Consider the following 16,536-nt stretch of genomic DNA (forward strand, 5'->3'; position numbering starts at 1 on the left):
GATGTTATAATGAAGAATAATAATGAATTGCTGACACAATTGCCAATAGTCAGCTACTTCCATAAATACCTAAAACATGAAGTCTCCATGGAGTTTTTTTAAGCAGTTGATTTTACTTTTTACTGTACAGTGTGAATTTATAGGGGAAAAAATAATACACTAACCCTTGGGTCCCATACAGGCAAATTAAGATTGCATTCTTCAGGTTGTTTCAATAGCACTGGATTTGGCCATTCCCTGTTTAAAAAGATTGTAGCACTCGATAAGACTATTGGATATTACCATCTATACTTTTTTTTTAATAACAATGTATTTTGTGAAATGTGATCCTTCTTCATTTTGCCCTCTTGACAAATCAACAGATGAAAGACTTGTTATTCTGTTTTCTTCAAGTTAAATCTACGTAAGGCGCCTTCTTTCTAAACTATAGAATCACAAGAAGAATTTGAAAAATTTCCCAAATTGCAGCCCTCAAATATGGCTGGCAAAGCCATTATATAGTAATTACAATTGGCTCTATGATATCTTGACATGTTCTTCAGATCAAATTTAACCATGAAACAAGAGAAACCCACCCTTTCAAAAAGAGAATCTGTTCTTTATTCTAGGCTCCCAATTCAGAAGCAACTGGAGAAATAGTTATGCCAGTACAATCAACTTTAAAAACTACATGCAATAAACAAAAGATTCTCCGCTATGATTAACTTAGGATGGATAACAACTGTATAAAATAAAAATACTTTTTCTATATAGTGGGATCATTTCTTTAAAGTCAGATACTTTAAAATTAGCTACAAATATCAGCCCATTTAAAGGTAGCCAGTGGACATGTCTACGACTTATCAGCACTATTAGAGCAAATTAAAAGTATTTGACTTAAAATGTGTAGATGTTCATTCTAAGTAAGGAATCAAAAAGAGCTGCAGATAGGTAACTACATAGAAATGCAAGAAAATAAACCCCATGACCTAAAACAATACTTTAGGAGAATAGTAAAAATCATCACAGTTTATAAAAAAAATGCAACTGAATTCCATAAAATGACAACGGAATAACTATTTTTCTTATGCCTTAAACATTTCAAAAATTAAAAAATTAAAGTCACTAAATCATTTCATAAAGATAAAATAACTAAAAACTAGTCTTTCTTAAAGAAACTTCTAAAAAAAAAAAAAGAATGTTCATAATATTTACAAATTTTAAAAGGTGGAAAATTTTATTAACTATCTGAGAAAAGCAAATTTAGATTAAGTAACTTTTCAAATGTCAAGAAAAATTTCTTTTTGCATATAATTGTGAATGTAATCTTCTTATACATTTCATGTGCATGATATACCATTAATATGTTACTGGCAATAACTGATTAACTGAGTGCTCCCCAAAATATACAACTTAATTTTAAGTAAAATTTTTAAAAAGGTCCCAAGTAAGGAAAACAGGAAGAAGGCTTTCTCAAAAAGTTAATGATTATCCCAAGTTACCATTTTTATTTGATTATACGTGACATTTAGGTTTAAATTAAAGTGAGATTATGTGAAGATTTCTTAGTGTGAAATTATACTATATTGCTAGCCTCTCTCATTTTTGGGGGGTGGTTGGAATTAGCAATGGGAAAAAACACAAATTCTAGGTCCCCATTAAACTAAACTGTTAATTATGTACAACTTCAAAATCTGGAACCAGCTGCAGAAGTGTCATAGAAATAAGACTAAACTTCAGTGTCTACAATCAATTTTATTTTAATATAATCTAAACACATACCATTTAGAAAATACCAAGAAAAATTTATGTACAAGAGTTGATGCTATTGCATTTGGATAAAGCTGGCAAGTTCTTGCTACTAGCATAGCCCAGGAAACACCACCGAGGAAACCTAATATATTGGAATAGATGTTGTGGCCTGTTGATAAAGGGGGAAAAAAAAAAAAAAAAAGTAAGTTATTGGGGAACAAAACACACATCTTTTTAATTAGCTACCTAGCAAATTCTGAACTCACGTTTGGCCCAAAGTTTGATAGCTCTCAGAGTTAACCTGAAGTTGTCAATGTTTGGTACTAGATGTAAAATTTCATCGGTTACCCTGCAGCCTAATGAACAAAAGGGAAGGAAAAAAACATTTCAGATTATTGAAAATTCATTTTAAATCTATCAATTTATTGAAACTTTCCTAGATCAATAAATAAGAAAAAAAAAAAAAAAAGATTATTTTATGTATTGTAAAGTAAAACACAAGTACAGTAAAATACAAGACTAACATACAGGATACTTTCAATAAAATGGGGGGAAAGAGAGACAACTATTTAGATTCATGCTTCAGCTTATAACTGACAGTCATTCTCATTATGGAATATTAACTATAAGGAATTCATCAAATATAGATCAACCTAAGTTATTAAGAATAACTTGTTCACATTATTGCTTGAATCCTTTAATTCATCATCCAAATTAAAAGGATAATGACATATTAAATCCTTTAGATCAAATGTTGGGCTATTGATTTTTTTTTTTAAAAAAGCATTATACTGGACACACTCTTGAACCCTATATATTAATCCTGTCTCATACAAAGATGAAATAATTCAAAATAGAATTCAACTATTAATGCACTAGAAAACTTATTTGATAAGAAAAACTGTTATTATATATTTTACATACCATTAAGACTTCTTATGCATCTAATATCTAAATTTTTTAGTAGACTGTCATCACGCAGGTCCAGATCTTCAGGAATAGTCTGCAGTGCTAATCTTGCAAATAAAATATCGATCTAAATGAAAACAAAAAATAATCATTCACAACTATCAAACAAGTGAATTTTCCAAAAAAAATTCAGAACACATGGAAAATTATTCTTCTATTAAGTGTTCTATTAAGTGTGTGTTACTAACGTCACGTTACTATCCCTGGATAATGGATAATCTCCTATTAGTTCCATGAAGAACACTTAATTATTCACTATAGATAATTTCTATGCAGATGTAATGGGTAGTTCAAATCACAGCTATAATATTTCTAATTTTGACCATATTTAGTCAATTCACTTAGGAATCTATATGTATACAATTATTTACATTGGTTTAATTTCATTTATTAATATTCACCAAAACAGTTTAGCAGAATCAGACACTTTTAAATAGATGTTTGAAATGGTAAAAGAGAACTATAACACCATTTCCAAATGATAAAGATTAGAACTACACACTGAAATATAGCAAATTATTGATAATAATTTTAATCTATAAATTTACCTTAAGGGCTTCTTACCAATGCAAAAAAACAAAAGATAAGTTACTTTAAAGAATACATATCAGAAAAAGTAGTGATAAAGCAAAAGTGAAATTGACAAATGTATTTTAGAAAAGAAATACTCTTCCCAAATCTAAACATAAATCTGAATTTAAATATAAACCATTTTCATTCCTCTGTAGCTACATAATTTCTATAGCATGGGATACCAACAAATAATAAGACATCTGACACAGAAATAAGTATTTTAGACTAAGAAGATTATACAAGTTTCTTGTACAGAAACATTCTAAAAACCCTCAATTCCAATCAAAGAAATTTAGTAAGATGCACTTTCAAAATTGGTCCTATGTATGCTATGTTTGCTTCATTTTTCTGAGACATAAGCAAACTCTAAGTTTCAAGGTACAACAGAATACCATATACAATACAAAGAATAATCTAAAAACGAAATAAAATAGTGTACACATAACTAATACCTAGAAGATTAGTATGGAAGTCAGTCATGTTCAACCCCTGAAACATACTACTTAAGTCACAATAAGCACGTTTTAGTTCCTCCTATTACAACTAATGAAAATCATAGGTTACAGTAGAAAACCTATTATCCTAGAAGGACTCTGGTATGGCACCCTAATATGTGTTGGATAGCTGAGAAATACAATCTCATGTGTATTGCCACTATTAAATTCTTCCTAATACATCTAATTTTAGTATAAAGTGAATAATAGTTAAAAACATTATTTAAAGAGTAAAACTATTGAGTATTCCTAATGATTTCCCACCTCTAAAATCCTGTCCAATACAGAAATTTCCAACCAAGAACATTATTTTGGAAGTATAAATAGATGTCACAAACACATTTGAACACTTGTCCTACATAATTTAATAAAAATTCTGGATGGAAGAAGTTTTGGTTTGATATCTTCCCATTCTTTAGAATTTTTAATTTAGCAAGGTTGCATAACTGTTAGTCTAGTTACACAGATAGGTAGGAATGTAGGATAAGATTGGACTAACAAGGTACGAGTTGCAATTCAGTTAAGACAGAAAGAGAACCAAGCATATAAAATATTGCAGAATTGACACTGGGAAGAGAATGTACCCAGAACAAAAAGGATGACCTGGGCAAGTAATGAAGGGAGGCAAAACTGACACAGTAAAGACAATAGATTTAGGCAAGAATAAGGCACTGGACTGAGTTGGAATGGCAGGAGATTCAATACAAGAACTGCAGAGTTCTTGATGACAGAAATGGAACTACGAGTGATGGCAAGATCATAGGTGAGACCAATTTTGTAACTGGAAGAGTTAAAGCATACAAATAAGTTGAATAGACTTGAGGAACTGGGAAATTAGAAGATGTGAGGGAACAGCAACATTTAAATTGATATCCTATATTGTAAGTGGGACTCGGTATGACAAAAAAGTCTGTAATGAAGGAACTGAAGACACTGAGAAATGAAGGATAACTAGGTAGGGCTAGTAGATAGACACAAGGATATAGATTGGGTGATAAATTTGGATAGTATGAACTTAAAGAGACTAAATAGCAACAGTAGAACTGTAAACAGCAGTGGGAGCAAAGAATATTCCAAATATCAATCTAGGAACTTGTGGTTTCTATTGCATGAGAAAATATAACTGAAAAGGATAAAAAGGGATACAATATTATTCCAGGCAAACCAGGTTTAAGTAAATAAATGCTAAAAGGCAGAAATGAACTGTCAAGGAAGAATTGCAAGGTATATATAGTATACCTGTTGAATTATGGTAAAGAGTTCTAAAAGACAATGCAAAGAGTGAGTAGAGCTGGATTGGCATATAGAAAGGTCTAGAGCTGAGGTGGATGGGAATAAGGAATGAGGAAGTAATTCTTATGAAGCTAAGGAATTAGCAATCACAGGGATAAGAGAAGTGTACAAGTTGGAAGTTTGCCAACATAAGAAGAAAAAATTTTTTAGTTTAGAAACAATGCAACCAACTGAACTTTCCTATTATATGATTTCTGGCCAGAGTTTAACAAACCTGTTTTAACTCTGCATGTACTTTTTTTTTTGAGGCTGGGGTTAAGTGACTTTCCCAGGGTCACACAGCTAGGAAATATTAAGTGTCTGAAACCAGATTTGAACTCCGGTCCTCCTGAATTCAAGGCTGGTGCTCTATCCACTGTGCCACCTAGCTACCCTTGCATATACCCTTTGACCCGGCAAGGAGTATGTGAGTACTGTATTCAGTCTGTATTCCTAAGGAAATCATAAAGGAGGGAAAAAGACCCACGTGTTCAAAAATGTTTGCAATTCTTTTTGTGGTAGCAAATAATTGGAAAATGAATAGATGTCCATTAATAGAAGAATGGCTGAACAAGCTGTGGTACATGAAGGTAATGGAATATTATTGTTCTATAAAAAAATGATGAACAAGCTGATTATAAAAAGGCTTGGATGCTGAGCGAAACAAGCAGAAGTAGGAATCCACTGTATACCAACAGCAGCAAGAATATGTGATGATCAAGTATGAAAGGCTTAAGTTCTTTCTAAGCAGTTCAATGATCCAAAGCAATCCCAATACACTTTGTGGAAAGAAAATGCCACCTGCTGTATTCTGATTGAAGTGGATATCTAATTCAACTCCAGTTGATCAATGATGGACAGAATCAGCTACACCAGTGAAGGAACATTGGGAATTGAGTGTAAACTTTTTGCACTAGTCTTTCTACCCAGGTTACTTTTACCTTCTGAACCTAATTCTTACCGTGCAACAAGAAATTTGGTTTTACACACATATATTGTATCTAGGATATACTGTAACACATTTAACATGTATGGAACTGCCTGTCATCTAGGGGAGGGGGTAGAGGGAGGGAAGGGAAAATTCATAAAAGAAGTACAAGGGATAATGCTGTTAAAAAAAAAAAAAAAATGCCATCTGCATTCAGAAAAAGCTCTAAGGACAATGAATGTAAATCAACACATGCTATGTTCACCTCTCCCACTACTTTTCCCTTTTGCTCTGATTTTTTTCCTTTCATACATTATAGTCTCTAAAAAGTCATGAGATATCAATAAAATATAAGCTCTCTGAGGGCAAAAAGTACCTCACTGTTGTCTTTATAATGCTATTATCTGGAACCTAATATAGTGAAGCTCTTGATGTTCACCATACAATGGGCAATGGAAAAGTACGTATGTAATGGTATGAACAGAGTAAAATATGGTACAATCAAGTGAAGAACGTCAAAGAAAGTCTGGGGGAAAAAAGATTGAGTCTATTACATATATAAAAAAAGTATCTTTGATGCAAAAGGGCAGCTACATGGTACTACAGTCAATAGAGAATTGGGTCTAGAGTCAGAAAAACTTAAAATCAAATTTGGCCTCAAGACATCGGACAACCTTGGCAAGTCAATTTACTCAACTGTAAAATGGAACACATAAGTTGTAATTTGTATTACTGAAAGGAGTGCTCCTCAAGATGAGATCATAAAGGTACTAGATAATAAAAATATAAGAATAGCGTAAGACAGGGGCAGCTAGGTGGCACAGAAGATAAAACACCAGCCCTGAAGTAAAGAGAACCCAAGTTCAAATTTGAGCTTAGCCACTTAACGTTTTCTAACTCTGTGACCCTGGCCAAGTTGTTTTTTTGTTTGTTTGTTTGTTTGTTTTGTTGAGGCAATTGCCTCAACAAAAAAGACCACCACTGCTACCAACCATCTCAAATAACTCCTATACCTGGCAGGAAAAAGTTAATGCGCATAACCACCCAGTTCATTAATCCTATTCTCCTTAAACAGGTTCCACAGTCAATTATTATAATTATGTTACAAAGAGGCAAGGTGGAATTAAAGATTTTATTTTACCTCTATACCATCAAAACATAGCTTGATAACTGGTACAAACGCCTCTTCAACAGCCTGAAACCAAATTGAAAAATTTTAGTACCTAGAAAACTATATTCATATTACCATGGTAATTAAATTTCAGCAATATGTTCATATTAAGTAAAATAATTCTTTGGGGAGAGGGGGAGGAGAGAAACAATCCTAGGGAAAGATAGAACTATAACACTGCTTTATATTTTAACTATTAGTTCACATAGCTAGAAACATAACTACAATTACTCAAAAAATCTTATATTACTAATCTATGACTGAAATCTTCTATCCCTTCTAAAAATGATAAAATTCACCAAATTAATAGATGCATTAAACTTTACCCTTAAGTCTTTTACTTCTTCCTGTAGCTTCAATTTTTCATAGAATGAGGTGAAAAAGTCACTTCGGTCAACATGTCTTGGTGCAACACACAATGCATCAATATCAGCACCTAAAAGAAATAAATTCATCAAATTGCAGACAGCACTCAAGGGAATGGAACTCTCTAGATCAAGCATTTTCAATCTGGAATTTGTTAATTTAAAAACATTACTCTGTAGATTTCAAAGACAGCCAAAGGAGTTCATGACAAAAATGTTTTTCCCTAATATAGTTAATTGCATTCCATTTGACATGGGTCAGAATTTTTCAAAGAAATATAAAATTTTAACACTAAGACCATAGAAAACTTTTGAATAATTAGGATTTTCAGGATTATGTACTGCCTCATTACAGTATCACTGTACATGCATAACTAAGCATGAGCCTAATCATCAAAATTCATTCTCTGCCTCTCCCCCCATAAACACTGCTCAAGAGTAGGAGGCTAATATGACACTGATACAAACTCATGATTTCACTTTAGTAAGGGAGACATTTCCCTCAATGTAAAATACATAGCATTCTGCAACTTTAAAGTCCTTAAGAGAGATACTTGAGACACTGGGAGAGTAAATAATCTGTGAGGGTCACAAATCCATTTTGAGACAGAAGAACTTGAACCTAAAACTTTTTGACTCCTAAGCTGATGTCTATCTACATCACATTAAAAAAAAAAAAAAAAAAAATCACTACCTCACAATATTAATGATCACCAGCTTTTCAATCATTGCCTCTTCTTAAAAGACATAGGTTGCCTCCTACAGAAGTGAGGAATGACTGATAAATGATGCCACTAGGGGAAAAACTGTTTTAGATAATCATCATCAAAAACCAGAAAACAAGCTAGAAATTACTTTCATTCAATGTTCTTAATGATTTGTTACTTTTCACTACTCTCAATCCCAACTCTTTATTCAAGTGATATCACCTCCTTAGCACAGGAGAACTAGCTCTGAAACTAGATATAAAGTTCAAATTCCACTTTTTTTTTTCCTGAAGCTAGGGTTAAGTGACTTGCCCAGGGTCACACAGCTAGGAAGTGTTAAGTGTCTGAGATCAAATTTGAACTCTAGTCCTCCTGAATTCAGGGCTGGTGCTCTATCCACTGCGCCACCTAGCTGCCCCTCAAATCCCACTTCTAATGCTTACTGCCCAGGTGGCCGTAGGCAAGTCACTTAACCACACTGGACTTTAGTTTCCTCATCTCTAAATGTGAAGACCAGCTCCAGATATACTGACTACTGTCTAAACTATTTACTTACCTACCAACACTGAGATTGAAATCCTCACATGCTTTCAATATTTCTGGATCAGAACAGAATAGAATGCCTTTTTCCACAAAAGTTTTCCCCATAAATAGAGCCTACAAAGGACTCCTCCTTCTCTATTTCTAGTTGCTCCACAATAGCTCCTCCTCTCAACTCTCTCAAGTACCTAAATCACAAGATTTTATAATAAACTATAACACTATGTATTGTGGACATAGCAGGTATCCAATTAATACAGATGAATGGCTAATGGCAATGACAAAACATCAATCATTATGTCCTTTTCCCTCATCCCTTCCAAGTTGAGCAAAGGGAATATTGTTGGTGGGACGCAAAGTATAAAAGGGATGATCCTGAAAAACACTCACCTCTACCAATTTGGAAACTACCAATTATAAATTTCCCTTTGTCTCACTGAAATCCCTACTATGACATGCAGGGAAAAAGTGACATTCTTCCCCTCTCCCCCAACCAACAAAAACAATCCCTAATACAAATATAATAAAATTGTCCCCAAGTAAATAAAACAAACAAACAAACAAAAAAACCTTTTACCTTTTGTATGAACTCCTAATCTGTAGGATCCAAATGTAAAAATTTTTCCTCCAACATTTTCAATTACAGACTGTGGAAGATTCTATTAAAACAAAAGACAAAAGGTTATCCTTCAAATGTAGAAGACTGAAAACATTTTTGATTTTTATTTTCCAAAGAAATACCAAAAATGTTTTGAACAGACTTGGATCTGAAAGGTCTTCAGGGCTCCTACAAATTGTGTAAGCTCTATAAATAGATATAGCCTTCACAAGCTAACTTTCAAAAACTTTCAGAAATCTCATATTTAAGATACAGCCTCTAATTTATTAGGCTTGTGAATGAAGGCCCATACCATAACACATACAAATCCATACATATATACATCCTCCTTAATGACTGCAATATTCATTTTTAAAATGACAACATTCTCCATCTTTTACTACAAAGATAAAACTATAATGCAGACCAACTCCTTCCATAAGAATGATGTAATAACTGAAATTACATTATCAAATGACTAAAAAGAAAATAAATGCATCAAGGTACAAGTCTTTTAATAATTCTTTTATGCACAGCCTACAAAATGAATGTGCTCTATATTTTCCTTTATCCTTCCCCTTCTTCCCTCTCTACTCCGCTTTTCTGTATAGATGTACATGTTTTATGTATATGTGCGTATAGACATAAAGCTTTTGCTTTATGCAAATCAATATTAAGCAAATACAACTTTACCAAAAGAAGTCTAAAAGATAAACAAATCCCCCCCAAAAAAAAAACTATATTAAACTTTATCATACACTACTGTGTGCTCTCCGCCCAGGCCTCTCCCCCTTCCTCCCCCTTGGTTCAACACTATCATCTCCTACTCTCATCCAAAAAAGCAAACAAAACAAAAAAGCCTCCTAAGTTAAAAGCAGAAGAACTGATAAGCATGGAGACTGTTACCAATGGCTGCCTGTGGCTTGAGATTCCCAGAACTGAGAATCCTTTGCCCCACCCATCCAAAAGTCAGGCTCCCACAGATCTGTCTTCCATCCATCTCAGTTTGGGTTATTACCATGTTTGTCCCTTGGCCTCTATGTATTCTCTTTCTCCTGTTCTCAATTCTCTATCCATGGAACCCTTTTGAACGATTTGCCAGCCCCCTTACTCCAGCAGGCTAAAACTGCTTTATGCAGAGATAAGTGGAATGATCCACTTATATAAATAAAGAATTGGGGAGGTGTTTTACCATATGGAGGGGAATATGTGCATTGCATTAATATACACAATGATGTTTCTTCTGTACACTGACATTTCTTCCAATGGGAATTATTTTAAAACCAAAGGCTGATCTACCAATTCTCCTTACTTTCCAACAATTATTTTAAAATTTCACTTTGCTTCCTAACTTCCCAGCTTCCTTCCAAGTTTCATCTGCAATTCATCTTTGTCAATTGCATCTTTATTTATTATCTCCAATCATACTATTGTTTGTTGTTTGTATGCTGTCTCCCCCATTAGTCTTTTAGCATACTTCACTGCAAAAGTATGAAATAAAAAATTAAATTTAAGGCATTAGAAATATCTACAAGTGTGTTTCAAAACATCTGTAAGAATAAGGCAACATAAACATTAAGCATATGCACTTGCCACCTCATGTTCTGAGTATGGAATGGAGTCAATTATATAGTTAGCAACAATAGAAACAAAGATAAGATGTTTATTTCAGTTATCCATAATGTACCTTAAAAAACTTCCTGGCCCTTCTGAAGTCATATCTGTTATAGCCCTTTTGAGATACTATTCTAGGTCTTCATTTTTGTAATAAAGCTATAGAATAGGTAAGCTACCTCAAGAAATTAACCAGCATTAACCATACAATCACTGATTGTATGAATAAAATGTCCTGTAGTGAGAAAAGAATTAAGATTGATGAATGCGTACACTGTCCCAGCTTTGGTTACTCAACAAATAATTTTCTAATTGGATCAAAAGGAAAACAGCTAATAATTTATAAGTTAGGCAACTATAACTCTAAAAGACTGTCTAAAATCAATTGATAAATAATCCTAAAATTTAAAAGCAGTACAATTCTTTGTAATCTCATTAAAAGAGATGGAAATGGAGGCAGCTAAGTGGGGATAGAGCACCAGCCTTGAATTCAGGACGACCTGAGTTCAAATGTGATCTCAGACACTTAACACTTCCTAGCTGTGTGACCCTGGGCAAGTTACTTAACCCCAGCCTCAGGGGGAAAAAAAAGAGAGAGATGGAAATACAAACATATAAAATATAATAAGAATTATTCACATTAGAAATTACTTCATAAAAGGAAGATTGAAGGCTTGGTTTGAATAGCAATTCCCCCACTTTCATATAACTTTTCTACAACACAGCTATTGTTTGAAGCCAGGTACATCAAAGCAAGAAATGAGTTTAAATTCTGAAATGCAGTAAACAAACATGTATCTAATTTCTTTTTTTTCTGAGGCTGGGGTTAAGTGATTTGTCTATCCACTGCGCCACCTACCTGCCGAATGTATCTAATTTCTTAAGCAAAAGTTTTAAGATTTTATATTCGTAACAACCTAGTTATAAATCTTTATATCAACAATCTAAAATGTACTAACCATTACAGAATTTTTTATCTCCAATTTAGTTAAGTGTTTTACAAGTCTGTTCAATCTGACTAATAGAACAAAGCTTATTGCTACTATTCCACCTCTAAGTCTTAAAATTTCCATACCTTGCTTTCACTGATTTCCCGTATCCATTCTTTTACCAGGTTATTTAATTTTCCCAAAATTAAAATCCTGTTGAGAAAACATTTAACATTTTTCTGTTATCATTTATTTACATGTTCATCATTCAATATCATCAATAATAAAATCAATAAAATAAATGCCAAAAAGCTTTTTCATAGCTAAATCATTTCAATAACAAATGTATGGACTTGTATTCTCTGATGTCTAGGCTATATCATTAGTATGCAAATTTGCTTTTATCTTTTATAAATGGTAAAATTATATGTATACCAAAGAATTGTTTTAAAATAAATTTTAGATTTATTTTCGGTGTTTTGATTAGCATGTCTATTCTACATACCTATATACAAAGGGTCACGAGTGAAAAGTGGTACAAGTGGAAAATTTAAGAAGCCCCATTCTAAGTGACTGTTACATCATAAAGTAGTACACAAAGTTCTCCATTTCTCCTCAAATTCTTAACTATACACAAACCATTTAAAAAAAAAAAAAGGGGGGGGGAATTTCTTGGGAGTATACAAAGGCAGCCAGAGTGGAAACATAACCTATGACTTTCCATAGAATATAAACTATCTTGATTAAATTTAATCAACCAAAAAAGTTCCAACGATCTCATGGGAAAATTTGCATGTGACTTTGAACTATTCTTCTTTGTTCTGTGTCTATAATATCTGAACTGGCCCAGGGTTGTCCTGCTGCCACCCAGAACAAATGGCCTCTTCTGAGTAAGCTCTCCCATTTAAACTAATTAACCTCAATGAAAACTATAACAAAATTGTCATCAGTGCCCCTTTATTTGGTATCTCATTCTCTTGGAGAGTATGTCACTGCAATTGCTATAATTAGAGCAAAACAAATTTCACCTCCTAACATTTGGTACAGTTGACAGGATACTAATTTGGGCTTGGGAAGTAAGGCTTCCTCAGAAGGAATACTGGCCATTCTCATTCTCATTCTGGTAGACATGCAAGAGAGGAATTCCAGCTTGGTTACCTATGGCCTAAACCATACCAATAAAGGGCTGTCTGGTAAATACATACTGACTTGTACCTTGTTGGGTCTTCAGAGTAATTTCATATGCTGGATGTTTTATATTGCTTTCGAGATTATAAATCTAGGCAAAGATAAAGAGAGACCTACAAATGGCAATTGCCCTCTGTATCATAAGACAAAAAATTTCCTCTCCCTGAAGTCATCCCTTCCTCCTTTTCTGACTGCACACAGAGGAACAGGGAGCAGAGAAAAATCTCAGTAAAGGGAAGACTGTCTGGAATATGCTTGATAAAGGAATTATCATATTAGAATATGCAAAAAAACAAGACTGGCAAAGTTTCAAAAGGTTATTAATTTCTCAGGCAGTCTGTATTTGTACATGTGTGATAAATAGCATGATCTCTAGAAATACCTAGTAAGGCAAGCAAGGTGAAATATTTTAATAATGGGGAAAATTTTTGCTGGCAAATCCTTCTATGCCTTGTTAACTGATGGAAACCTCTAGAAATTTTTTTCTCTACCTTTACATTCCCAACTTGTGTCCAGATTCTAGAATATGTAAGACAGATTAAAAAAAAAAAAAAGGGGGGGGGGGGCATGTGAAACTTTTATTTTTACATCTATACATCTATATTGTAGTTTGAATGTTTTTACAAATGTTGAAAATAAATGCTAGCAATTAATTGGATTAATATTCTTTTAGATTTTAAGGAAATTAGGATGGCATCCTAGAATGACATATTTATTGGTTTCATCTAGAGAAGATTACCTTACTGATTATAGAAAGATGAGTTTGGAATGCAGGCCATTGAAGTTTTAGGAAAAAAAAATTAAACTTGACACTAAATTGCCTGCCTATATTATTAACTCTTTCCTGGTTCATGAAAAGACAAACCTATTTAAGAGAAAAGGAGGGGAAAGCCCAAGTCTTCCTAAAACTCCCAGGTGAGCTATAATTGTGCAAGAAAAAATCCTGCCAATTAGGTCCATTACTTAATAAGAAAAAATTTTTTAAAAAGGGAAATGGGAGTAAAGAGAAATTGATAATTACTGTGTGAGGAAAAAATACAAAAGAACTTGAAGATTCTCTTTTATCAAAAAACTGGAAAAAAAAAAAAAACTGAAACCATCTGTTTAAGAAAGACTACCAGCTCTGTGAAAAGATCTTCTTTATGGAATTCCTAAACAATGAAATTGGGTTACTGATAATTTACAAGTTTTGTTGTCTTTACAACCCAATGAGTTTGAACTTCAGAAGAAAAACAAGCTAAAGATTTTAAGTGTGTGTTAGAGAGAGATTCTGAGTAAATCCTGGCAAATTTTTACTGCTTACTATAACTCCATAAAAGTGAAAATAATTGTTTACCTGGCCTTAAGCTATGATTAATTAAATTTGCCAGTTGAGGTAAAAGCTTTTGGGGTTATAACTAATAGTACTTTTTAAATTAAGGTATTAAATTAAGTTCTCTGGCAAATCAAATCAGTAATCCACCATTGCAAAGATATGCACTAAGATAATTGGAGGGAATGTAATCTTGCATTTTTACAGGTAGAGATCTGTATCTGGGCTAACAAGAAGATGACTTTAGCATACCATAGGTTCAATTTCCCTGTGGTGTAATTTACATTTAAACAAGACTGGTTATAAGACTGAATTGTTACTGTCAATTTTGTCTTTTATCTGGTTAAAGGCCCTTCATCTTCCTACATGTGTTGAGTGATTCTGTGCCCTGAAGGACCAGATAATACTGCTTTAATTATGTTTTTTTTCTTTTATAGCAAATTTCTATAATCAGAGCAAATAGTAGGTAGAGGATATGAACACAATACAATTATATAAGATGGAATTGCTTTCAATCTCAATGTGGTAATCATCCCCTATTCCAAACATTTAAATAAGTTATTTGTACTTGTCATCAATCTACTAATACTTACATAATTATGTGTAAGATTTAAGTCCCTGAAATATTTCAATCTTTCTGAATGCTATGGAAATAACTAGATAAAAATATTAATCTATTAATTTATAAGATTAAAGCCAGAAACCTCTTAAGGAACAGAATTTCAGTACCAGCAGTCATCACAGTGAAGAGTAATATTGGCATAATATTCATTCCATTTAAGTATCTGTAATAGTTGAACATGTTTTACCACAGGTTAACAATTTAATATCCAGTTCTCTGTATACAACTCAAAATCAACTAAGTGTATCTATATGTTTAGGCCCAAATCTTTTGTAAAGTCATGCTCATCCTCAATAGCATTTGACCCTCCTAAAAAAACTAAAAAGAAAACTTTTTAAGAAAACAAGATCAGACAATTACATGTCAAATGTAAATGATTCTAACGGGGTATGTAAAAAATATAAATTCTCTTGTCTCAAGTGAACTATGGGTTTCTAATTGAATATTCTTTTAGCTCTGTTGTTAAGATTAGAGCCACAAGATTTAAATCAGTCTTTATCATATGAACCAGTAATAGGAGAAATAAAATTTCAGAGGCTGTAACAAAATTTTTGAGATGTATTTTATAAAGGATTTTGGCAGAAACTTTTGAGGAGTGTCTACAAGTAACTTAGAATGAGAGAAGCAAATCTACTAAAGAATTATCCCCGAGTACAAGAAATTTTCAAGACTGCCAAAAATGTTTTCAGAGACAACTTGCAAGATACTTTTGAGATCCAAGAAGAAATGAGTTGATTATATTTAACTGACTTGAAATATCTATTTAAAGACTTGTTTTCTCAGTTATTTTGATGTCATGAAAATTTCCCCTCTAAAATTAGTCCAAGGTTTTAGACATTTTAGTTATGATTGTACAATGATTGATCAGTTTTCCTATTCTTATATTAACTGATCCGGGAAAATTGTGGAAAGTCTCCCCTTGACAAGAGTAAATTGAGAAAAATCAAATGATCATCCATTTTGCAAATGATTCTAATACCATTCTGAATCAACCTCATTGGGTTGTAGAATTGCTCAAACCTTTGTCTCTGAATTTGTCTCCCAAGCTAGCTGAATTTCTGAACAAGTTAAATTTAGATATCTATTTCTCCCACTAATCACCAAATGGTATTGTTTCTTCTTTTTAATGTCCTTAGGGGTAAAATGAAAGAAAATTTTGTGTGTGTGTGTGTGTGTGTGTGTATGAGATAGAAATTTCTATAAAATTGCTATGAAAGGAAAAAGGGCAGTTTTCTTAGTGGTATATGTTGTATGACTACATGTCTTTGTATGGTATTGTTGCTTTGGATTTTACTTGTATTCACTGGTAGGAAACTCTGCTTCTTCCATGTTAACAAACCACCACTGCTTAGGCAACTTTGAATAAGATATTATCAGAAAGATTGGATGAGCAGGTCATAAGGGGGAGTGTACAAGAGTAGCCTGAGTAGGTATATGATTTATGACTTTCCAGGGAAGAATTTAAACTATCTTGAATAAATGTAATCAGCAAAAGATGTTCCAACAATCCAATAGGAAAACTT

At 32.9% G+C, this 16,536-nt stretch overlaps 1 protein-coding gene across 13 annotated transcripts in view; it reads right to left on the reverse strand.

Moving 5' to 3' along the window:
- PAPOLA (poly(A) polymerase alpha) overlaps window positions 1–16,536 on the reverse strand; it is a 68,511-nt gene that overhangs the window by 36,056 nt on the left and 15,919 nt on the right. For all 13 annotated transcript variants that reach the window (XR_012486624.1, XR_012486623.1, XR_012486622.1 and 10 more), the window contains exons 3-10: window positions 12,038–12,104; window positions 9,328–9,409; window positions 7,465–7,574; window positions 7,109–7,162; window positions 2,656–2,767; window positions 1,998–2,087; window positions 1,762–1,900; window positions 165–237 (exon numbers count right to left, since the gene is read on the reverse strand). Coding sequence is in view for 8 of the 13 variants with exons in the window: in XM_074291353.1 (XP_074147454.1) it covers window positions 165–237; window positions 1,762–1,900; window positions 1,998–2,087; window positions 2,656–2,767; window positions 7,109–7,162; window positions 7,465–7,574; window positions 9,328–9,409; window positions 12,038–12,104 (727 nt within the window). In the remaining 5 variants the exon portion in view is untranslated. The remainder of the gene's footprint in view (window positions 1–164; window positions 238–1,761; window positions 1,901–1,997; window positions 2,088–2,655; window positions 2,768–7,108; window positions 7,163–7,464; window positions 7,575–9,327; window positions 9,410–12,037; window positions 12,105–16,536) is intronic.

Source organism: Sminthopsis crassicaudata, chromosome 2 (genome assembly GCF_048593235.1).
Source record: "Sminthopsis crassicaudata isolate SCR6 chromosome 2, ASM4859323v1, whole genome shotgun sequence".
NCBI classification, from domain to species: domain Eukaryota; kingdom Metazoa; phylum Chordata; class Mammalia; order Dasyuromorphia; family Dasyuridae; genus Sminthopsis; species Sminthopsis crassicaudata.